The 25078-nt window shown below is 46.4% G+C and overlaps 1 protein-coding gene across 3 annotated transcripts in view; it reads left to right on the top strand.

Annotated features, from left to right (window-relative positions):
• Positions 1 to 1750: 1750 nt before the first annotated feature.
• FANCI (FA complementation group I) overlaps positions 1751 to 25078 on the top strand; it is a 40931-nt gene continuing 17603 nt past the window's right edge. Inside the window, exons 1-18 of one of the 3 annotated variants that reach the window (XM_050968833.1) lie at positions 1751 to 1828; positions 8189 to 8322; positions 9598 to 9670; positions 10655 to 10785; positions 11263 to 11419; positions 13645 to 13702; positions 14317 to 14358; positions 15713 to 15836; positions 16816 to 16901; positions 17091 to 17223; positions 17539 to 17631; positions 18274 to 18410; positions 19101 to 19278; positions 19976 to 20063; positions 20843 to 20973; positions 21653 to 21723; positions 23084 to 23198; positions 23664 to 23786. In XM_050968833.1, coding sequence (XP_050824790.1) covers positions 1786 to 1828; positions 8189 to 8322; positions 9598 to 9670; positions 10655 to 10785; positions 11263 to 11419; positions 13645 to 13702; positions 14317 to 14358; positions 15713 to 15836; positions 16816 to 16901; positions 17091 to 17223; positions 17539 to 17631; positions 18274 to 18410; positions 19101 to 19278; positions 19976 to 20063; positions 20843 to 20973; positions 21653 to 21723; positions 23084 to 23198; positions 23664 to 23786 — 1917 coding nt within the window. In that variant the 5' untranslated portion in view covers positions 1751 to 1785. Of the gene's footprint in view, positions 1829 to 5092; positions 5132 to 8188; positions 8323 to 9597; positions 9671 to 10654; positions 10786 to 11262; positions 11420 to 13644; positions 13703 to 14316; positions 14359 to 15712; positions 15837 to 16815; positions 16902 to 17090; positions 17224 to 17538; positions 17632 to 18273; positions 18411 to 19100; positions 19279 to 19975; positions 20064 to 20842; positions 20974 to 21652; positions 21724 to 23083; positions 23199 to 23663; positions 23787 to 25078 lie in introns of those variants that run through there. The other 2 variants (XM_050968835.1, XM_050968834.1) reach the window with 2 other exon arrangements.

Below are 25078 nucleotides of genomic sequence, written 5' to 3'. Positions count from 1 at the left end.
TCCCCTATGTGTTGCACATTAACTAGGTGGTGGGACGATGGTGTCTGATCTTTGCCGTGAACCCTAGGGGACCAGATGTCTGTTGTTTAGCTTCCTGGGCCCAGACAATGACCGGACACTTCATAAATTAGCAACTGATGGCCAGGGGACCCACCCTCTGCAAGAAGCCAGTTGGCTACGACGAGTTGGAGAACAAAGAGAGAGGTGGAGGCCAGGTGACCAGTTTTGCTCGGAAAACAGAATAAAGGATTATGAGGGAAAATACGGTGGGCTTACAACTTTGGCCAGGCTTTTAGGCCTAAACATTGGATAAGCTTGTTTTTAAGCTGTGTTGAAATTTGGTTCAGCTTGTCTCTGTGTATAAGGGGAAGAGAGGAGGGGGACAAAGTGATGAAAGAATGAAGGAATGTTGCTTCTGTGTGTCAAGAGGTAAAAGGAGTCACAGTGGAAAGTTCCCAAAACAGAATAATGGCTTTGTCTGTACAAAGGGCATACGGGGGCAGAAAGATGTGGTCAGGGCCCCAAAAAAGAGGAACTGGAATTGGATAAAGGGGAACCAGAAGATCTGTTAAGTTATAATAGCTGAGCTTGCTTTCGGGACTACAAAAAAAGGTGTTAGAACAGTCAAACCACAGACTTGGCTAGGGATGACAAATAACAGGAAAAACCATAGATGGAAAGGTAATGGGTCAGCTTGCTTGTTTTTAATATTATATCCCAAATAAGGCAATTAACGTGTAACAAGTGTGCTACGTTTTGCGGTTTTAACCTTTATAAGCTTGGTAAGATTTGTAGAAAGCAAAGCAGCTTACCTCTTGCATGGGGCCATGCTGTCTCTTCCTGCATATATGCTTGTATAAAATAAAGGAGCCTCAGGCTGTCTGATCTAAAATCAACCGTGTGGTCAGTTTTCCACAATAGGATGGAGGAGGGGCAATAGGATGTGACTGAAGGTGAGCTGTTGGAAACAGGACCATCTACTGGATTGGGTTTCGGGGGGGGGGGGGGGAAGGGAGAGCCAGGTGGACTTAGCACAGAAAACAGAAAATTATATCTAACAAATAACTTTTCTACGCTGTATTCCAGACAACTAATAAACCCTTCTGTTTTACAACACTGGCTGAGAGTCAGTGCTTATTGCAGAAGTTGGGGGACATGGCTCCTTTGGGAGATGTAAGGCTTCCCCAGATGTCCTATTCAGGTAAACTCATTGCAGGAGGCTCCCAGCATGGAACAGGGTAGCTGGAGGCTCTGAAGGTGCCGGAGGTGCTGAAGCCAAGGAGGCTTATCCTAGTGAGTGTGCACCCAGAGGTGTCATACTGAGGGTCCTGCCTGGGCTTGATTGGGAGCTGTTCCAAAGCACTGAGCCTGTGCACCCATGACAGGAGCCCATTTGCTAGAAATGGAACCATTTATAAAAGGTGCCAAATATGTGGGGCCACAATAATAGCTAATGCCCTGCCAAGGAACAACATGTGCTGCATCATCTCCACAGGACACTGAGGCAACCTTTTCTTCCCTGGAAGGAATGAGGCTAGTCTCTTGGTTGTCATAATAGAAGTGTCAGTGTTCCGTCCAGGAGGTGACCTGACAAAGCAGAAAAAACTCCTGCTGAATCTTACGGTACAAAAGCAGAAGTCACCAAAAAGAAAAATATACATAGCTTCCCTGTCCTGAGTAGAAACCCCACTGCATCTTGCAGGCTGCCACCTCACTAGACAAGGAGGGTTCAGCAGGGCCAGCAGCCCACTAAAGGTCCTCCGCTGTTTTCAGAACCTATCCATAATGCCATCACCTGCAGATCCCACAATGACATGCAAGGATGGAGGTGAGTTGCACACACCAAGTCTCCGCTGGTATTAGAACCATGCCTAGCAAAAAGGTTAGAGGAGAATGATATTCTAAGTTTGTATTTAACAATTTTTCTGGGAAAGGGACAGTGTTGATGCTCCCCAGGGGTAAAAGGGCTTGGGAAAATACAAAGGGTTAGAAATTATCTGACACACAAGCCTCCTGTGGGCATGTGTGTGGTGTGTGTGTGTGTGTGTGATTGAATAGGCATATATAGAAGACAAAACAGAGACCCTGTTGAACTGTAAAGTATGCAGCTTCCATTGAGAAACATCTTGCCTGGGACGGTCCGTCTCCTGAATTTTTCTTTGGTAGCATAGACTTGTACTCTTTCAATCACTCAGACCCCATTTTGGCCAGTTTCCTGATTCTTTCACCTCTTATCCTTGCTGCCATTTGGAGGAGCAGCTGGAAACATTCACGACTCGTTTTGTGTCGGATGCATTTCCTAGTTATTTCTTCCCCCCTCCAGACCATATCCTCTTCTTCCCTCTTCTTATCTCATGGGCTCCATACAGATGTCTGTAAAAGGCATTTCTGCCTATCTAGTGATTTGTAACGTGCTTGCAAAAGCTCCACAAGGATGCGGTAGGAGACATGTTTCCTTGTGCATGCTGACAGCACTTCCAGAAATAGCCTCATCAAAAACAATACAGTATTTGACAGTATTAGCCCCCTACACTTTATGGTGGTTGTTACTACTTTGGTATTACTGCATACTGCAACTTACAGTAAGTCCAATTCTATCAATGTAGTCGTGTTATAGCTGTGTTCGTTCCAGGATATTAGAGAAAGGCAAGGTGGGTGAGGTAAAATATTTTATTGGACCAGCTTCTGTTGGTGAGAGACAAGCTTTTGACCTACATGGAGCTCTTCTTGAGGTCAGGGAAAAGTACTTAGAATGTCACAACTAAATACAAGATCAAACAGTTTAGCAAAAGTAGTTAGCACAGGGATTAGCAACCTTTGGCACATGGCTCATCAGGGTAAACCTCTGGTGGGCCAGGCCAGTTTGTTTACCAGCAGGGTCCGCAGGTTCTGCGGATCCCAGCTCCCCCTGGCTGCGGTTCGCTGCTCCAGGCCAATGGGGGCTGCAGGAAGCGGCGCAGGCCAGGCCACCTCTTCCCGCAATCCCCACTGGCCTGGAGCAGCGAACCGCGGCCAGTGGGAGCTGCGATCAGCTGAACCTGCAGACGCTGCTGGTAAACAAACTGGCCCGGCCCACCAGGGGCTTACCCTGATGAGCCACGTGCCAAAGGTTGCCAGTCCCTGAGTTAGCACCTATTCTAAGAGACCATTCAAGGAGAAGCTTCTCTCTCACTAACAAAAGTTAGTTCAATAAAAGATATTACCTCACCCATTGTTTCTCTAATATCCTGGGACCAACATGGCTACAACAATATTACATATAATTCCAGCCAGTAATTTAATCACTTCTTCAATCTAGTAAGCACTGAATACTGTGAAATGAGTTAATGGTTCTAAAAAAATATCAGGATGAGAATCCTAACACATTTCAAATCTAACTGGATTCAGAGTGGTTCTAAGTTCCTGAAATTTGTGTGCTCCATTGCCCCCTCAGGGTAAAAGAGGGAGTTTGTCAGTGTCTGTTCTAAGAAAGCCCAATTGAGAGCAGATGTTGAAATGCATGTACATGTGGTGGAGATGGGGAAAAATGCATGAAAAACAAGCTTTGGGGAGCCTGACTTTCAGAGGATGAGTCTGGGAGAGCATTTCAGGCCCTGCTAGGAAAGCCTCAAAGGGGAAACCCAGCAGTGAGTGGAACCCCAGGAGCTGTTATTGGCTGGGGCCACTCTGAGAGCAGGATTGTTCAATTCTTCTTAAGACATGGGGTGTGATAATGTATCCAGGGAGGTGGACGTGTGTGACCCCTGTCACCCTCTCAAGAAGCGAGGAGGGTTTGGGGTACGTGTAGGGAAGCACTGAAATAGCTTCCTGTTTTGTTACTGCAAGTTCATCTGGGAGATTTTTTTTTAGTTGAATTCTATGCTGGCGAAAGGTGCCGGATTTAGGGCCCTAAAGAAAAAGTCCTCTGTTGCCCCACTGAACAGGGATGGCACCCCTTTCCACTGCCCAGCCATTCCTTAGCTCAGCCTCTATGGCCCCCTCAGTCCTTGGCCTCTCTGCTGCGAGGGGTTTGCTTAGGGTGAGCATGAAGCCAGGGTGCCCAGGGCAAACTTGTATTTTAGTGCCCCTGGCCCCCATGGGCATGGCGTCCTCTCGTTGCCCTGGTCCCCATGGGCTCCCCATGCCCCTGGCCTCTGCACAGTACCCCATTTCCCTAACTCCTGCAACCCCCTCCTGTACCCAAGTGGGGAAACCAATCTGGGTGCATGGTGCAGCTGGCTTTACTGCCCCCCCTTTGAACACTGATCCTCTGTGCACCCCAGGGGACTTTGGGGGGGGCAGGGAGGAGCAAAGTCAGGATTCCCTGCATCCAGGTCACTATCCCCACCGGGGCTGCATAAGGGGAGGACAGGGGAGCAGCAGCTCCTGATACCCACCTCACAGACGGTGCAGAGGAACGGTGGAGGAGTGGGGAGCAGTATCCATACCGAACTGCTCACCTCCCTCCCACCATGTTCCTTCATCAAGAGGAAGCAGGGAGAAATCTGGGCGTGTGTCCCCCGCTCCCCCCCCCCCCACACACACGTGGCACTGGCCTGCCAGCCAGGAGCAGCTTCTGCCTCTACACTGGCAGCAGGTACCTCTGTACAGCCACATGGCCCCCCGGACCATGGTGCCGCAGGGGTGGGTGCCCGGGTGACCCACTCTTTAAAGCTGACCTGGGTGGCCATATTTCCCATAGGGAAAATGGGACACTGCAGGGAGATAGCCGCCCCCCCCGAGCAAGGGGCTGGCCCGAGCACCCCCCCACATTGCGGAGCTGCCATCGCTCGCCTGAGCCCTGCCTCCCTCGCTGCGTGGGGCTGGCATCGCTGAACCCCCCCCCCGACGTTCCTCCACCCCGCACTTTTTGGACCAGGGTGGGCTCGGGGCGGTGCCTGCGCTCCAGTGAAAAGTCCTGGCCGGCAGCAGCCGCTCAGTGCTCAGCAACCACAGCCCCGGGTCCCCGGCACACGGAATCCAGGGGGTGGCTGACCGCTGTAGCTGGCCTTTGAGTCCGAGGGGGGGCCCGGGGCAAAGGAGACACAGCCGCCGCCAGCCCAGGCTGCATTCCGTGTGCCGGGGGCCCGGGGCTGTGGTCGCTGAGCGCGCTGCAGACACGGGGAGATTCGAACCCGTGGCGCAGTAAGCAGTGAGCGTTCTATTACCCACGAGCCCTGGCCCATCCGGCCCTCCCTCCGATGGGCGGGGCTGCATGGTTTTGAGGGCGGGCTCTGTTGGCATGGGTAACGGAAGTAAGCATGGGAGGCGGGATCTGTTGCCAGGGGTAACGGATACGGTGTTTTCGGCGGGAGTTTCGGAGTCGGGGCCCGAGTGGGCGTGCGACGAGAGTGGATTGCGGAAGCGGGCTCGGGGGTGAGAACGACCCGGGGTCACGGGGGGCGGGAAGTGCCTGGGGCGAGAGGTGGCTGCTGGCTGGGGGAGCTGCCAAGAGGGGGTCAGTGTGGGGCGGGGCTGGCGTTGCTGGGGGCAGGCGTTTTGAGTGTGGCGAAGGTGCCTAGAGCCAGTGCGGGATGGCTAAAAAAAACCCCTTGCAAAAGTATGAAAAACCCCAACTGCGGTGCCCTCCTCCTCTCTCCCCACTTGTCTCCCCGAACTAGGGTTGGGTGTGTTATTTGTCTGGTGTCACGGGCCACTGGGAGGTCTGCCCACAAGCTTCTGTGTTGCTTTGTCCTTTATTATCCCTGGGAATGTTTGCCTGGGAAGAGAGGTTTCTGTTCCTTCACCATAGGGGCTGTGTCGTGTTTTATTGTCAGTAGAGAACTGTGCAAGAAACAAGGAGTCCGCTGGCACCTTCAAGACTAACACATTTATTTGGACATAAGCTTTTGTGGGTAAATAACCTCACTTCTTCAGATGCACAGAGTGAAAGTTACAGATGCAGGCGTTATATAATGACACATGAAGAGAAGGAGTTACCTCACAAGTGGAGAACCAGTGCTGACAGGGCCAATTCAGTCAGGGTGGATGTAGTCCACTCCCAATAATAGATGAGGAGGTGTCAGTTCCAGGAGAGGCAAAGCAAGGAGGCCCTTGAAGAATTCCACCTGGATTTCAACAATTTCCATCCCACCATGAACCTCAGCCTGGACCAGTCCACACAAGAGATCCACTTCCTGGACACTACAGTGCAAATAAGAGATGGTCACATAAACATCACCCTATATCGGAAACCTACCGACCGCTATACTTATTTACGTGCCTCCAGCTTCCATCCAGGACACATCACATGATCCATTGTCTACAGCCAAGCCCTAAGATACAACCAGATTTGCTTCAATCCCTCAGACAGAGACGAACACCTACAAGATCTTTATCAAGCATTCTTAAAACTACAATACCCACCTGGGGTAGTGAGGAAACAGATTGACAGAGCGAGATGGGTACCCAGAAATCACCTACTACAGGACAGGCCCAACAAGGAAAATAACAGAACACCCCTGGCCATCACATACATCCCCCAGCTAAAACCTCTCCAGTGCATTATCAGTGATCTACAGCCTATCCTGGAAAACGATCCCTCACTCTCATGGACCTTGGGAGGCAGACCAGTCCTTGCTTACAGATAACCCCCCAACCTGAAGCGAATACACACTAGCAACTACACACCACACCACAGAACACTAACCCAGGAACCAATCCCTGTAGCAAACCTCATTGCCTACTCTGTCCCCATAGCTGCTCTGGAGACACTATCAGAGGACCCAGCCACATCAGCCACACCATCAAGGGCTCATTCACCTGCATATATACTAATGTTATATATGCCATCATGTGCCAGCAATGCACCTCTGCCGTGTACATTGGCCAAACCAAACTGTCCCTATGTAAAAGAATAAATGGACACAAATCGGACATCAGGAATGGTAACATACAAAAGCCAATCGGTGAATACTTCAATCTCCCTGGACATTCTGTAACAGATTTAAAAGTCACTATTCTTGAACAAAAAAAAATTCAGAAACAGACTTCAAAGAGAAACAGTAGAACTAAAATTTAACACCATTAATTTGGGCTTGAATAGAGACTGGAAGTGACTGGCTCATTACAGAAGCAGCTTGCCTCTCCTGGAATTGACACCTCTTCATCTATTGGGAGTGGACTACATCCACCCTGATTGAATTGGCCCTGTCAACACTGGTTCTCCACCTGTGAGGTACTCCCTCTCATTATGTGTCATTATATAATGCCTGCATCTGTAACTTTCACTCTATGCATCTGAAGAAGTGAGGTTGTTTACCCACGAAAGCTTATGCCCAAATAAATCTTGTTAGTCTTTAAGGTGTCACTGGATTCCTTGTTGTTTTTGTGGATACAGACTAACATGGCTACCCCCTGATACACATTATCTTGCACAAGTATCTGCTAATTCTGCCTCTGAAGTGTCATTCTTCACTGACATTGCAGATGTTTCTCAGAGGTTGGGCAGCTGGGTTCTTATGGTGCAAAGATCATGTTCTCATGCAAATATCCCTCCTGATAATTATAATTAAAATGAAAGCCCTCTCTTCCCCCTTTGTGCTGAGTGCTTCCTAATGTGAATCTTTGGTTGTTTCAGAGGTGATGACCGCTCTATCTGGAATAAAGCTTTGAATTTCTGCATTTTTGTGAGGCCAGTCCTGTACTGCTTTGTGTTGTCTTTTCTATTCAATTGCTCATCATTCCACATCCTTTTGAACTTTCAGGTCAGAGATGTGATGGCCAGCCAATTTAAAAAGACTGTTAAGGGGTGAAACGCTAATAGAATGCCCTATACCAGACAGAATATCCTAACTGAGAATGCTGCTTTACTTTGAATGACTTATGTTAATAGGATGCGTGGTTGGTACTATACTAACATTCTGCCACTGGTTACAGTTCTGCTTCAGTGATTTCTCCCCATACCTCTTTGATGCTGCCTATAGATGGTTAGCTGTTGACCAGTGCCCTTTCCTAGTTATGATTCCCATCCTTTCTCTCACATGCCATTGCTGTGATGTTTCCATTGTTTTACTTGTACATTGGGAGATATTTCTGTAAAAGACGCATTATAAAATCAAATTGTGTTGTAGTGGAGAATTGACGAATGGGGGAGTTATTCCTTGAAAATGCTCTTGAATAATATTTTTCTGCACAGGTTTATTGTGGGAAAGGACTAAGTGATTTCCTGTATTATTCCCCAAGTGCTAATGCTGCTGTCATTTTCCAGAGTACATTCAATGTGTGACTGTGCTGCAAAGTCTAATGACACGAGCTACAATGGACCAGAAAATCTTGTCTCTAGCAGCAGAAGATGCACTAGACAAACTTCAGGAATGTCTGCAAAACCTGAAGGAAAGTGAGGTAAGTTGCATATTTTTGAACATTTTTGAGTCTTTATTTGGATTCTGTGCATGGGCTGTAGCAGGAGAAAATGGTTCCTAGAATTTTCCTTCTTTTGAAGATGTAAAAGGGTACCCCTACCAATTCACAGGATGTCTGATGGGGAAAAAAATAATTGTAAGATGGTACTCTGAATGAATAGTTCTGGCTGTGTACTGAGTTTCCAAAGGCTAAAGAAGAACTTGGAATGGATTGGAGCTGTGGTGTATGTTCTATGGCAGGGGAGGGCATACTACGGCTTGCGAGCCAATCCGGCCTGCGGGGTTGCCAGCCCCGTGGCACAGTGGGGCTAAGGCAGAGTCCTTGCCTGCCCTGGCCCCATGCACCTTCTGGAAGTGGTCGGCACCACATCCCTGCAGCCCATGGTGGAGTGTGTGTGTGTGTGGGGGGGGGGGGGGGGCAGGGGGCAGATGGCTCTGAGCGCTGCCTTTGCCTGCAGGCACCGCTCCCCACAGCTCCCATTGGCCGGGAACTGGGAACCGTGGCCAATGGGAGCTTCGGGGGTGGTACCAGGGCTGGTGCAAGGATGTTTTGTGCCCTAGGCGAAACTTGCACCTTGTGCCCTCCCCGCGCACCTGCCCTGAGGCGCACCTGCCCTGAGGCGCACCGCCCCCCCCCCCCCCCGCGGCAGCTCTCCCCCTCCGCCCTAAGGCACCCTCCCCCACCCCAGCTCATCCCTGCTCCAAGCATGAGTATGCTGTGGCTGCTTCACTTCTGCCACCTCCCAGGCTTGTGACGCCAATCAGCTTAGGTGCCGCAAGCCTGGGAGGTGGGAGAAGTGAAGCAGCCATGGCGTGCTTGTGCTCGGAGCAGATGTGAGCAGGGGCGGGGAGTTCCCCTGTGTGCCGCCCCCTCCCCCACTTACATGCTGCAGGCAGCCCTCCCCATGCTCCCCTGCCCCAGCTCCCTCCGCTTAAATGCCTTGTGCCTTGATATGTTCTCTGATAGGCTACAGATCAATGTAATGCTATTAGGATGGTTGTAATTAGGTCTATCCACTCTGTAGGGACTGAGAAATGTCTGACATTGCTATCAGTCAAGGTGCAATATAACCATATGGCAAAGTGTTCAGGTGAAGGATAATAGCTGTGTGAGTCCCAGCCCTTTTGTTGTGGAATTAGTTCCTGGACAGGCAATGCCCTTCCTAGAAGGGGATGGGGTGAACCTGCAAATGTAAATGTTGGAAGTGTGGAAATAAGTAACTGGTATCTTACAACTGTTTCCTTCTGGTTGCAGCTTGATGACCTTATTACGAGGCAGGCTGTGAAGGGAAAGGAGACTGCAGTACTGCTGAGGGGAATCTTCAAAGGTAATGGGACAACTTGGGTTTCATTGACCTCTGGATGACTTACTTTCAGAAGGCTCTTGGCTTGCCCATATAGATAACTAGTTGAAGTAGGTAAGTGGGCAACTGAATGAGGTCTTCTAGATACCATGAAAGAAATAGGTTTTCAGGTAAAATGCTAATCATCTCTCTCTGTGATTCTATCTAAATCTAAGCAGTCAGGCTTCCTGACCTTGGGATCAATTGAAAGTGGCAGTGTTACACATGTATTGGGGAAGGGGAAATAGGTCTAACCCAGGGATCGGCAACCTGTGGGCCGCCAGGGAAAGCTGCTGGCAGGCCAGGATGGTTTGTTTACCTGCAGGTTCAGCTGATTGCAACTTCCACTGGCAGCGGTTCACTGTCCCGGGCCAATGGGAGCTGCGGGAAGGGTGGCCAGCATATCCATAGGCCTGTGCCGCTTCCCGCAGCCCCCATTGGCCCAGGACAGTGAACCGCGGCCAATGGGAGCTGCGATCAGCTGAACCTGTAGATGCTTCAGGTAAACAAACCGTCCTGGCCTTCTAGGAGCTTTCCCTGATGGGCCACGGGCCAAAGGTTGCCGATCTCTGGTCTAACCTAAGTTGTCTCAGATACCACAAATGCACTCAGGAATTAGCTAAGTTCTTTAAAAGTAGCCCTGGTTTAGGGAGCCTGTAATAGGATATGAGGAGAATCTGAGCTGGCCTGCTGAATCAGTGAACTGTCTAGCTGGCTCCTTTTAAAATCTGCATTTCACGCCCTTGGAAAATCTGCCTGAGTGTCACAAGCAGTGACAGGATGGGTAAGAGAAGAATTTCAGATCTTTGATTCTAGCTGTTCCTATTTTCTTTTTCTTCTGGTTTTATCAGATAGATGAATGGGGGTAAAGTCTGATCCTTCCACTTGTGATCCATTTCCTATAACTTAATATATTACTTAGACTAACATTTTTTCCTTTCCCTTTTTGTCCCCCCCTCCTTCAATAAGGTTCCCCTTGCTCTCAGCAGAATGGTGTTCTCAGGAGACTCCAGGTTTACAAACATTGTATCCAGCTGGTGGAGTCGGGGGACCTGCCATTGGACATAGCGTCAGAGATCATAGGGTTGCTGATGCTGGAGGTAGGTGCTCATTTAGAGTGGATCATATGGGGCCTATTGAGTCTAGGTGGGAGGGGAAGTGCCTTTTACCTGTGAGGTGTGGATTCCAATTATTAATTAGGCCACTGGGAAAAATGAGTGGGTCACCTGCTTGAGTCTCACCCAGGATGAGATTAGTTAATGTTTGGAAAGTGTTATCTGTGTGATTATCGTAGTTGGATGTTTGTACTGGGAAGTAGTTCAGACTCTCTAATCCCTTGACTTAGTCAACATGACTTATCCCCGTTTCTAATGGCCAGTGTGACACACTGTGTTTCTGCGTGACTTCCTCTACTAACCAATATTGGGCTGCATCAGCAGTCATTAATGTGGTTCCCATTGGCTTCTTGAGCGTATACCTGCTTTCCTTTAATCACTTGTATTTATGTCTGGAGTCTTCTAGTGCATCTCCTAATACTCTTATTTATTTTATTTTATTTTATTTTAATCTTTTATCAGGCTCGTCAATTACCAGGCGCTGCATTGGCTGAACTGGCCACTCTGTTTGTTGATGTTATTAAAGGAGGAAGCCTGTCTAATGGAAAATCCTTGGAGTTGTTTTCCTCAGTTCTTACTGCACTGGCTACCTCAAAAGAGAGCCTGGTTTATGGGAAAGGTAATCCCTTCGCTTCTCTCTCACTGTCCAATCCTTTGTGGGGTGGAAAGGGAAGGGTAGTTTTAAATTGTTGGATGCGAAGTAATTTCATTTTAAAAATTACTATAAATATTTAAAGAAACATGAAATGATAGGCCAGCTCTTACTAATTGTTTCTCTTACTGCCTGCTCAGGGGTTTGACTCCCTCTACTTAGTCGCACAGATTCTTTTGCATTCCTTAGCGGATACCAGGATCAAGACCAAGCAAAATAATCACAAATTATTAACCAGGGCTATTTTTTTATTAGAAAAAGAAAAAAAATTAAACAAAACAACACAAATGGTAAACTGGTTATTGCTGTTATTATCTCTTCTGTATGTTTCTGGGGAGAGCGTTTAACAGATTACATCGAGAGTGAACCCTGCCTTTGGTGAGTCACTCTTCTCTTGGTACTGTGACACCAAAGTGTATTGTTTCTCCAAACTATTGTGAATTCGGTTTTAGTATCTTATTAGATACTTACAACTGTTTATATAGGGCAAAATAATTTAAGGTTTGGTAAGAAGCCTGTCGTTAATAACCTTAACAGTTCATAATTAGGCAAAGAAAGCAATCTTAACTAAATCTTTTTGAAATAAAATATTTTTAAACTAGTTAGGCAGAAGAAGCCTTTTAAGGAGCTGTCTTAAAACAGTTCAATTATGAATATTAAGAATCTTAAATCCAACTTAGTTCCACTGTTTCTCAATTTACCAGTGATTGGTCCCAATCTCCTCTCCACAAATACATGGTCTCACCATTTGGTGATTAACAGAGAAAAAGCTAGTCATTTAAGTGACAGCAGCATTTTCCTATCCCAAAAATGGCAGTGCAAGAATTTAAATCTAACCCCTTGACAGTGTTTTAGTTAACTTTCTCTCATTAATCCTTGATGAGGTTTTTGGGGAGGTTTTCCTAGGGTTGGTTTATTCTTGAGTCTTCTCTGTTTTTCTTAGCTGTCTGAGACTTGTGGAGTGCTTGCTGTGTAAACAAACTAGCCCAGGGTATGTGTATGGGGTGCTCACTTCAGAGTCTTGTATACCCTTCTCCTTCCTATTTTCATGACACTATAGGAAAACACACCCCTTCCAGGCTTGTTTAACTTCAAGTGCTGTTGCTCTTTCATTGGCTCTGTGCCTTCCTAGTCCTTAGGAGCCCTTTCATCTTATGAATATGCAGTTTATCAATGAATATGCAACATTTCTTTAATTGCCTCTGTTTTTCTGGCGGGAAAGCATCAGATAACTTTCAAAGCTAGCTTTAACTTTGTCTTTTCATTCAGTCCATTCTCTCAGATATTCTTCCAGTTTATTAGAGTTTGACAGGAAATTTAAATTCTGTTTTCAGAAAGTGCAAACACTCCTGTTCTTTCTATAAAAAGGTTTTGTTCTCAAAACGGTCTTTTAAAGTTAAATAACTTTTAGAAATTCTTTAGCTTAAGTTTTTAATTCTACACAACAGTTTTTGGAGGATGATTTTCTTGCCTCCTTGAGTTGGGTGAGGGTTTGCTTGTTCACTGCCAGCAATTAATTAATTCCGTGTTAACATAAATATTCTATATTTAAATGGCTTGTTCCATTTGTCTAGCAAGGTAGTTAGATTACATGTTGGTACATAAAGCATTTTACCATTTATGTAGCAGTGATATTAGACGCTTTGCATTTAGCTAACATATTTGCAAATTTATGCCTTTCACAAAGGTGCTTGTTATTTCTACTTTTAAGATGTACAGTTGGAAAGGTTTTAAATGTTTGTTTACATATTTTTCCTGGAGTTTCAAAAATACAAGCAGAGATTTTCCTTTTTAAAATAAATGGAGTTGGTATGGACACTTCCATAGATTTATGGCTCTACATTCCTTTTTACGATTAGGCCTCTGCCTAAAACATGGATATTTTTACAGTTTTTCTTCCTGATGTTTGCTATCCTTGGTAGATAGAAGTAGAAACCTTCTGGGATGTCTTTGATTAGCATTAACATTTTGTAACTTAACTAGCTAAATACATGTACTGTTGTATTTCCAAGCATTCTGGTTATAACATACTTGTAGCTATACCTTAATTATTCAGTACAGGAGCAAACAAGCTTGTAATGACCTAATAAAATAGTTATTGTATTAATATAATTTTTGCATCAATATTAAGGTCTCTCTCCTGCACCTTCCTTTCACTGGAATCTGCTTCTAAATGCTTTTTACTTCTCTAGGTGAGCTGAGTGGGGAAGAGTTTAAAAAGCAGTTGATCAATACCCTCTGTTCCAGCAGGTGTGTACATCTCCTCCTCTTCATTTCTATTTGTTAATTTAATAATTGTCATGCATCTGTCAGCATCTGGGCTTTTTACAAAAAATAATCTGTCTACTACCCACCTGCTATAAAATGAAACACAAGCCTCAGTCTAAAACCGCAGCTGCTTCTGCAATTCTAAGAAAAGTCTGCAGCCAAATGGGCCAAATATTGCCCTTTACATTGTGCTTTGAAGAGTTCCCAACCTGAGCTGGAGAATCCCCTCCACTTTGCCCTGTTCTACTTCCTTTAAATCTTGCCCCCTATGAGAGCTGGCAATGTGGTGGCTTCTCCAGCCTGGAGGGCAGGTGACCCATCTGCACCACTGCTGCATGAATTGGCCTCAAGGGGTACTTCGGTCTTTCCCTTTGGTTTTCCTGTTTATTATCACTAGGAGAAGAGCAGCCGATCAGAGCCATTCCAGTTATTGATGAGTAGCTGGTAACAGTTGTGAATTTTAGTTCAAATCAGGCTTCTGTTCTTTCTTTGGGATAGTAACAGAAGAACTGTAGAAATGTACTAAATTCGGGGGGCAGGGAGAACATGCAGCAATTCTGCCCTTTCTCAGGCTCTCTATTCTCTTGTTTGCACAGGTGGAATCATCAGTGTGTCATTCATCTCACCAACATGTTCAGGTAAATTCCCCCACCTCAGTGTTTTTCTTATTTTCCATCTATTTCTGCCTCCTGCTTCACAAACAACTTGGGGACTGTGCATCAATAACCTGCCGTTTTCACCCTCGGTATCACATGGGTGCTGAGCGTATCCATTGGACGTGTTTGGGGACTGCATGTAGCCTGTTAAACATGCCCCAGGGACAGCACTGGCTGTGCCATTTCTCCCAGAGTCTCACTTGGCTCAGTATCTGCTGCTTGCTGTTGAGGAATAGGGACACTTGACATGTCTTTCCTTGTTCACATCAAAAGTATAAATATTGCGAAACCAGGATCTATGTCCCCTTGGTGTTTGCCGATACTTTTCCTAAGCCTTATAGGGAGTTAGGCATGTGCTTCAAGGGAAGGTTAGAGACTTTAATGCTCAGTGTGGGTTGTGGAGGAGCCATTTGAAAAATAGGTAGGATTCTTCTCCCCACCCACCACTCTTACTTCCTTAGTTAGCATCTTAGGGCACACCAAGGGGGGAGTTAAATTAATTATTTAACAGGGAACATCAGTTGTGTTAGTAGTTCATAATTAGGGTTACGGTTCTGTCATGGAAGTCACGGAATCTGTGACTTCCAGAGACCTCCATGGCTTGAGCTTGCAGTGCCTGGGAGCTGCAGGGTCCCTCAATTGCCTGTGATGGCTGGGAACTGTGAGGACCAAGCTCCCAGCTGCGGCGGGTAGGAGAGGGAGTGCCCTAACTCCCAGCTGCCGCCATTGGGACCACCGCAGGCGGCCGGGGTGCCCCAGAGCTCCCGGACAGGACCCCGGGGTGGTGTGGAGACCCTGCAGCTCCCCATCTTGACATACATATTTTTAGTAAAAAATGTGGATAGGTCATGGGCTTCTGTGAATTTTTTCTTTATTGCCCATGACTTGTTCGTGATTTTTAATAAATATATACATGACAAAATCTTTGCCTTATTCATAAAGTGTATTTTGTACCTGCCAATTCCATGTAGGTGTCTGGCTATTCAGCCCTCTTTTCTTGAGTGCAGGGGACTCTGGGCTGGGTCATGGCTTTGATTCCTTGTATATTGAAAAGTTGGCACTGTCCATTCATGTGCAAGCACAGTGTGAGGGAGGCTTTGTGATGTGCAATTTGTGTTGTAGTTCAGAATGTGAACCTGAGTTTCTGAAACAGTTACAGGGAGCTGAGGGGTCTATGGCAATAACTTCTATCTAAGACTTCAGGTCCCTGTGGTGCGCCTTTGGGAATGCTAGAGTACTACTGGCTAGTTCAAAGACTGAACCTGCTATGGTATTCTAAAGGAAGCAGAGTTGGGAACTGAATGGCAATGACTGGTCTGCACCTTTGATTTTTCAGGGACATCCCATTAAGTGCAGAAGAACTGCAGTTTGTCGTGGAAAAGGTCTTGAGGATGTTCTCCAAGTTAGACCTCCAAGAAATTCCTCCTCTGGTTTATCAACTGCTGCTGCTCTCTGCAAAGGTAAAACCCCAAAGGGAGCTGGTGAAGCTCTCCAAGCCAGAATTTGCATCTCGCCACTATAGCAGATATGGACTGTGTGCACATATGAGAGAGAAAATACACAAAATGAGCTATGGATTGAATCATGCAGGGGCTCAAAATTTAGGTCTCAGCTGGATAGCTCACTCCCACAGCTGATGAAAGGTGGGGGCAGGCTCTGCTGTGGGGGATAGGGAGATGGTGGAAAGCATCTCACTGTGGAGGGGATCATTCTCACTTCTCAACTGAAAGGAGGACGGCTGTGACATGGAGTCTTTGGAGAAGAAAACAGTGGGTACAGTTCCAAAATATAATAGGCAAGGTACCTATTAGTCTTCCCAGACATGGACTCCATGTCTCTGCTCACGGGATTGCCTGTTCTAGTATGTTCATGGTTCGCATAGTGTCACCTGCCTCTGGGTTGTGGTCTGGATCAATCTTAAAGGAGGTCTCGTTTCTGTTCCAAGCAGCTGCTGCCAGTGAGGTACCTGCCATTTAGTTTGGACAGGGTGGCTGTTCCACTCCCCTACTTGTTGCTATTATTCCATGAATGACTCAATAAAAGAATGATCCATCCAGAGATAGTCTCTACCTGTATTGTGGGAGGCTGTTTGGATTCACTGGCTCAAGTCCAGAGTCTCAGTTACTGTTTTAGGACTTTCCAGCTGCTCTGAATGGACTTGTCACTTAAAGGAACCATTCTAATGAAAACCCTTTTCTTTGTAAGTGCTGAACAAAGGAGTATGCAAACAATACCATGATCAATTGCTCTACCCCAGAAATGCACTGCACAGGAGCCCCACGCAATGACTTAGCATGGGAAATTAAAAATATTATGAAACTAGCATTGCAAGGGGAAATCAGGGAAGCAGACTGCAATTCCCTGTGGTGTCTCAGGGTATTACAGAACATGCAATAAATTAATAATGTTTATGCTGTTTTGCTATGTCTTGCCTTCCAGGGCAGTAAGAAGACTGTTTTGGAAGGAATCATCGCTTTTTTCAACCAGTTGGATAAAAGGCAAAAAGAAGAGCAGAGGAGTCCAGAGTAAGTCCTTTCCTATCATTGTCTTTCTTTGCTGCCTGGGTATTTGTAACCCTCCCTGCCTTACCTGACACCCCTCTTGTACGAACTGTGCCAAGTCCTGCACCAATGTGTCCTGTTCAGTGCTTTTGAGATGGTATCCATCAATTACAACAGGGATTGTAACCTAGGGTTTTCTGCTGTGTCTGCCAGGTCAGTGGACCTTGAAGCTGCCACGGTGCCCCTAGACCAGCTCCGTCATGTGGAAGGCACTATCATTCTTCATATTATCTCTGTTATCAACCTGGACCAGGATCTTGGCAGGGACCTAATCAAACTACTAAAGGTACAGCAAATGCAGAGCACACTATTAGAGCTTTTGGGGGCACGAGAGAGAGGTTTTTAAACTAGAAGGTAGGTTTAGCAGGTTATCTTTATGCAGGATTTGAAATTGTTAATACCACTATGGCCGTCAAAAACATTATATATTGATTCAGTGCATTTGGGGTAAGAGATTCCCCCACAACCCAGGTCAACTCTGCGGTAGCATAATACCAGTCTGGTCTAAACTAGCAATGATGGCTTCCTTGATGTTGCAAGAAGCTTCATTAAATCATAAATAACAAGCTCTTTGATTGTTCTGTCTCTTGATATTTCCTAGGCTGAACAACAGAGAGACCTTGGCAAGACCCTGTGTCCTTTCAGTGTGGCTCTTGTGCTCTCAGTGGCAATAAAACACAGATTTGAAGAGCAGGTATGTTTTACTTATGTGTAACCTAAGGATTATTTTTGCATAAAGCTTCCTTGTGTGTGCGTTTCGCTCATGGTGTGTGTGTGTGCGCATACTATGCTCCCTTTTTAGTATAGGTTCAAAAATGAACTCTTGGTAATAACAAATACTGTTGGATGGATTGGGAGTCATGCTTCCTGGCTCTTGAGCACTGGAGCATCCTTGTGATCAAGGAGAGGGGTTTATCCTCCCATTCTTGTGCCTCGCCTATTAACCACTGAAACCCATTATGGCACAGCCTCCAGAGAGACCTCTCATCTAATAATATAATTACATGACGACATGAATGGGGGGAAAGGAGTGCAATGGAGTGAAGATGACAGCAACTTAGCCCTCCGAAAACCAAAATAAATATGTCAAATGTAGGTGTTGTGTGACCATACGCTACCCTCCTGACTCATGCATCTTGGCTGCATCTGTGAGTAACGTGGGGAACAACCGTCCTGGAGAAGGAATGTGTTGAGAGATGTTGGCAGAGCTGTGTGATCAGCTGGCACTGACACTTCCTGTACTGTGCCTGCTCTAGATGGTGCTCTCACTTGGTGGTTACCTGTGGAAATGGCTCTGTACAAACTCCTCCTCACTCGCACTATTTTTATGTTTCAGGTGTTTGACTTTCTGAAAATGTCAATTGTGAGAAGCTGCAAGGATCTGCAGTTCCTCCAGGGCTCAAAATTCCTGCAGGATTTGTTTCCTCAGCAGTATGATGTAGCGTCCATAATCTTGGAAGTGGTGGAAAACAGGTTTGCTTTTGGGAGCACACTACCCAGAGCTGAAGAGCTTTTGGGAGGGAGCAGGGTCTTGGCCTAGATAGAAAGTGGTGGGATTCTATCTATTACTGAAAACTGACTTCAAACCTCAAACCTTAGTTCATAGCTTTATATAAGAAACCTTTGAAAAAATATACATTTGCACAGATGTCTCCTAAGTTTCAGCCATCTGTGATGCAGAGTGGCTGAATTATAAATCACTAATCACCAATTTCCTACTAGGAATGGTAGCTGACCATTTGCAGTAAGGCTACCTGCTATAGTGTGAATGCTTTCTGGACAGTGAATGAGGGATGATCCTCTGTTCGCCTCCCACCCCATCATCTTTATCCCTTTAAACACTTCATCTATGGCTTCAGGACCTGCCATCAGTCAGCACAATTTCTGAATCTGGTGTGGACAGCATAGTTCAAAATACTGAAAGTTCCCTCAGGAATTGTAGGTTTCCTGTCTCTCCTTTGCTGGTTGGGGGACCCAGAAGTGAAGAGTCCTGTGGAGGCGTTCCTTACACTGAGAGTTAAGCATGCTTGTTTCACACAACTCCCAACCTACATTGGGCCCCTGAGTGACCACGGAAGATTTTATTATCTGAACGTTGCAGCTTGAGCCTTTCCCTTTATTAAGTTGCTTTTTTTCCTTGCTCTGTTTAACATTTTCCTCCAGTGCTTTTGGCTGGGACCATGTTACTCAAGGGCTGGTGAATCTTGGTTTCACCTTAATGGAATCGTACGAGCCAAAGAAGGTCCTGGGAAAAGCTGCTGAAACGAGTTATGGCCTTTGCAAGACGCCAGCCCAGCAGGCATGCAGGCTGGGAGCTAATATCCTGCTGGAAACCTTTAAGGTAGGATGAGGTTTAGGATAACATCATATGTTCTTCTCAGGAAACTCTTTTCATGCCCCTGCTCTCTTGTCAACTTTTTATGAGATTTTGTTCATCTCCATCATCAGGGGAACTGAAGGGAAGATTTGGCGGTGGGGGGAGGGGGAAATCCATGGCAGAGATGGGACTAGAACCCAGGCCTCGACTCCCAGCTCTTTGCTTTAACCTCTAGACTATCATCCACCAATTGGTAGTACTCACTCCACTCCTACGTTTTCTTTTAATTGATCCAGATTCCATCCTGGTTCAATCTGTGTTAAGCTAGACCAGGCATTGGCAACCTTTGGCACACGGCCCATCAGGGAAAGCCCCTGGTGGGATAGGCAGGTTTGTTTACCTGCCACGTCTGCAGGTTCGGCCAATTGGGCGCCACTTCCCACAGCCCCCATTGGCCTGGATCAGTGAACCGAGGTCAGTGAGAGCTGTGATTTGCCAAACCTGTGGATGCGCCAGGTAAACCAACCAGCCTGGCCTGCCATGGGCTTACCCTAACGGGCCGCGTGCCAAAGATTGCCGATCCCAATTCTAGCCAAAGATAACTGCTAGGGACAGCTCAGACATTACCCTTCAAACTTGGACATTAATGGACAATGACCAACCACCTGAAATCACATAAAAATCTCAGTTTTATGTTTTCTTTTTTCCTTTCCCCTTGTAGGTCCATGAGCCAATCAGAAGTGCAATTCTGGAGCAGGTCTTGAACAGAGTCATCACAAAGGCAGCTTCTCCCATCAACCACTTCATAGGTAATACAAATGAGAGAGGGAATTGTATGTGGCTCTCAGAAATCATATTAATTTTTATTTTTTGTAGAGGAAACTCCTGATCAGGTGACCTGAGGGTCAGGAGTATCAGGTGTCTCAAGTCCATGTGTCTGAAGTCCATGCAATTCAAAACACATCCCACTGCAGAGGCAGAACACTGTAATGTGATAGTTCATCCCAGAGCCGTGGTTGTCCATCCTTCTAGAAATGCAAACACCCTATACAGCATGCACTTTAATCCCCTATCACTACAGTACCTAACCACTATGTAGGGACCAGTCCAGAACGGACCATTTGTTCTCTGCTTTCCTCTTTGATTTCATTATTGGTGTCTGTCTTCGGACGTACTGTCAGGTTTTCTTCTGCTGTGATTCTTTGGGGAATGCTTTAGTGAATAGGCGAGTCATACAGTGTGACCTGAAACTGTCAAGAATTAGATTTCATATGATCTCCATTGGGAAGATGCCCTTGAGCCTACTGCTGAGAAGGCTCTCCAGCTAGCTCCTGGGTACACCTTGATAAGGTGGCCCCTATACCTGGGCTGTGTGCATATGGCACCCTGTATCCTGGTAGAAGACTGGATAACAATATGATCATCCCAAATGGAACCTTTCCAGGTAACTGGGAGGCTGTGGATTTTCCCTTCGACTCATTGACCCCATAGAAATAAACTGATTTCCTCTCTCCCATACCCTGCTCTTTAGTGTGGACACCGCTTTGCCCTTGGCAGCAGCTGCTCCTCTTACAATCTTGTTTTTCAGATTTGCTGTCTAATATCGTTGTGTCTGCTCCACTCGTCCTTCAGAATTCATCCTCCAAAGTCACTGAGGCCTTTGACAATTTGTCCTTTCTGCCTCTTGACATGGTGCAAGGGCTACTCAAGGCCGTACAGGTAAAGCTTCGCATTTCCCTACAAATGAATATGTTAGCTATGGCTGGAGCCAAGCTCTGCATGCCACAATTGTAGGTGGGACCCAATAGCCTTCCTCATCTGCACATATATTTGTTAAAGTGCTTCTAGTCCTCTGCTGTAGCTGGCAGGCTATTCAGTGTAGCATGGTGCCTCTCTTGAACTAATGCCCCTTAGTTGAAAGCTCCCCTCTTGAACTTTAGTGCCTCTTAGTTGAAAGCACAGCCAAGGACTCTGCCTCCTAGGACCTTTCATCTGGAAGATGGAAGGTGCCCAGATACCAGCACAGAATAGAAACAGCTGGGAATGGCCCACAGAGTTACCTTCTTCCCAGTTCTATTCTAATATAATGTTTTTCTGTGCTGGGGTATTGTCTTAGTGGTAGAACTGCCACCTGCTTAGCCCCCAGTACTCCATTCTGAGGGCCACAGATTTCTCCCTTAATCCTCATGCTCCTTTCTCAACAGCAGGCCAGGATGTCTTGCTGTTGTCAGTGCATCTCTTTTCCTTTCATGTTTTAAAACTCTCTTTCGGTGTCCTTTAGTACTGACAAAAGTGTGAAAAACTAGCATAAAGATAGGAGTGCATGTGCCCATGCACTCTCACGCTCGGCTTGGTTTGCCTTATTTCTGCTCTGTCTAATAGATCCCTTTTCTTCCAGCCGCTGCTCAAAGTCAGCATGTCAGTGAGGGACTCCCTCATACTCGTTCTCCGAAAAGCTATCTTTTCCAGGTAAGATGGGATCTGTGTTCTTTGAAAAGGTGTTTTAAGTTATTGTTCAGCTCTGGATTGGAAGTGGTTCTTTTTTCTTGGTTTAACAATCACCTTTTACTTATGGAGACCGCACCACCCCATCTTCAGTACTGTGACATGGTCACAATACCACCCTCTGGATTGAGAACTCCACAGTTCTAACCAGAGGAGCCTTGATCCTGAGCCTATCAATTCAGAAAACCAGATGGAGGCTCAAGGCAAGGAGATCAACTGAAAACAAACTCCACTATTATGTGTCTGTATAGCTGCACACCTGTGCCACGGAGAGCTCAAAGTGAATGGATGACTAGAAACTTTGAGCTGCCATAGTACGGCTGGTCCTTTTTTGAAATAGTAGAAAGATCTGCTCTGTGCAAAGTTCTGGATGATTTGCCTTGCTGTCTGCAGTGCATTAGGAGCCACTGTGGAGTTGCTTGTTAGTGGACTTTTGCATCTGTAACTAAACAGACACATGTTGTCATGGCCGTCTTTAGGTTGAGTCCCCCGAATTGGGCCCCATGCCTAAGAGGCCTCCGCACCCTAAAGAAGAAGGCCTAACTTAGGAGCCTTTTTAATTTTTACTCACCTGGCGGCGGTCTGAGTCTTCGGTGGCACTTCGGCAGTGGGCCCTTCACTCGCTCCTGGGGTCTTCGGCGGCATTTCGGCGATGGGTCCTTCAGTGCCACAGAAGACCTGGAGCGAGTGAAGGACCTGCCGCTGAAGTGCCGCCAAAGACCCAGACCGCCGCTGGGTATTCAAATAAGGCCCCACACTTCCTAAAGCTGGCTCTGCATGTTGTTTAAAGCAAGCAGCATGATCCTGATGAAAGACCTGGGGAATCATCTAGATGTGTGTAGAGTAAAGATCTTGCTTTCCGTGGGACTCACCCAGCACAGAAAGATACAGCTCTGCCAAAGGGAAAGAGAAGAGGTGAGAGGTGTGAGAGAACCTCCTCTCTATCTCTACTGCAAACATGCAGCTTTCTTTGCTGCCTGGCTCTCATTCCAGTTTCCACAGCCATTTAAGTAGCAGATCTGTGCTCAGCGTTCTCCTTTGCTATGTACATCAGGGGGACAGAAAAGAGGTCAGTGTTATAAGACTGGAGAGCTCAGGAAAAACTAACTGAATTGCCAAGCTGTTAATTCCTTGGGGCATCAGATGCTCCCTTGGGGCATGCAGCATTGCTTTAATTTTTCTTTTTTACCACTTTTTGGCCCTTCATGTGTGTCAGAAAATTGTGTGAACTACTCAGAATAATCTTGTAGCTGAGCTGGTCTCTAAATTTTCTTAACTCCTTCTGCCCCTCCTCATGCTTCTCTGTTTTTTCCCCAACTCATAGGCAGCTAGATGCTCGGAAAGCTGCAGTTGCTGGCTTTTTGCTGCTGTTGAAGAATTTTAAGGTTCTGGGCAGCTTGGCTTTTTCCCAGTGCAGCCAGGCCATCGGTGCTAGTCAGGTGAGTGCTGCTTCTGCAAGCCTCTTGAACAGATACATGCCACAGTCCCATGGAAATGGACATTGATTATAATAGGTATTCAGAGTGAAGTGTTTGTCCCAACATAGAAGCCATTCCAGCTAGTGTTAGCAGCTAGACGGGAATGTCTGTAACCCAGTGAGAAAGGAAAGACTGGACCAGGTGTACATGCCCCTTAGAGCTGCTGACCTTACAGTGTCCAGGCCACAGTGACCATCCATTCAGGTGGAGCATTCATGCTGCAAGGGTTACCCCAGTGAGAATGGTACAAGAAACCCAATAATATGTGGATGATTTTCTCTTTTGGGGAGTGAGGCTGGATGCTAAATGTTTGGTCTGAGTTCCTTGGCTGAAAGGACAGGTTTGTCTCCCTTTATGATCCAGTTCTTGCATAGTGGTAAATGGGAAGCAGAATCCATATGCCTTCACTAATGTGCTCTCTTTCAGGTCCAGGCAGACATTCACGCCTGCTACAACTCTGCAGCTAATGAGGCCTTTTGCCTTGAAATCCTGGGCAGCCTGAGGCGATGCTTGAGTCAGCAGGCTGACGTCCGACTTATGTTATACGAGGTAAATTGGCTTTCTGCAATGTCTTCATAAATCACCAGTTTGCTCTTAAGTAGCTGGTTCTAATCCAGCTCAGGTCAATAATGACTGAATGTTGTAACCATCAGCTGGATGTTTGGAGGCCTGTGGGAAATGGATTCCAGGTCCCAGCTGAGTTCCTCCTGGGACATTGACATTCTAGGGACTCTAATTTGTTTTAACTCTTCTGTTTTTCACTATTTTGAATCTACATAAGCCTCCCAAAGGCTTTTGATTATCACCTGTCCTTGATGTATATCTTGGTGGTAAAATGTAGTGTGGCTGGACTGGCCAGTGCTCTGCTTGCCATATTGGGGACCTGGGTTTGATTACCAGCCTCTCCTACTCTGAGGAGGGCTTGGTGAACTGAAGGGACAGCTTGCTTGGCTCCTGGAGGGGCCTCACAATGATGCCTTGTTCCGATTATGTAGCAACTTTGACAGGCTCCGATGAGAGCCTTGACAGGAGGTGTAAGGGGAATCTCCTCAGGCCTCCTGCAGGGGTCCTGAGGATTCTACCATCCTTTCCCTTTGTCTATGCTTTCTCTAGGTGAGAGGCAACTATTTATTTGTCTCTGCCTTGTGGCCCTTTTGGGACTGACCAAGCTGTATGTGTGATGGGTCTAATATGAAGAGCTGTTTTCAGGTGCAAGTCTGACTCCAGAGGCACCTATGATATATCGAGTTTGGGGAAAGGGGCTTCTGGGAAACTGTCTATAGATCAGAGTAAGCGTTCTTGCTTCTCTTCCTTGGGTTTGAGCCGATTTGATTTTTGGCAAGTTAGTGTGCGTATTGGAATGTGTCTGTCTGTGTGCTAACAGGACATGCAGGTACTTTGCTCTTCCATTGAGGTTTCACAGTCTAAAGAATTATTGCCTCCTATGAATTTCCCTCTGGAATATATTTTATCTGGAGCAGATTTCACTAATATAGGTTGAAATTTAGGATAGTGCCACTTAATGCTCCAACGCTGAAAGTCAGACTTGGGGCTTGATGCCACCCATACTAAAGGGATACAACTTGGGTGTGGACTCCATTTAAGACATCTGTATCTTCTTCCTGTGCTGTCTCACTTTGCCAGTATGTCACTTTTTACTGAGCACAACTTTATTCGCTCCCAATTCCAGTGCCAGAGTTAAGTTCACTGTTGTCTTGCAGCTCAAAATTAGGTATGTGGATTGTTTCCTCCTGTGACGAACTGGGAATGTTCTTGATGTTTCCTCTGAATACTGTGTTGGTGCCTCAGTGTCCCCATGGCAGTTCTTAAGTATCTGGCAG

The sequence above is a fragment of the Gopherus flavomarginatus genome, chromosome 9, assembly GCF_025201925.1.
Source record: "Gopherus flavomarginatus isolate rGopFla2 chromosome 9, rGopFla2.mat.asm, whole genome shotgun sequence".
Lineage (NCBI taxonomy): Eukaryota > Metazoa > Chordata > Testudines > Testudinidae > Gopherus > Gopherus flavomarginatus.
This window is presented reverse-complemented; position numbering and strand designations above follow the sequence as displayed.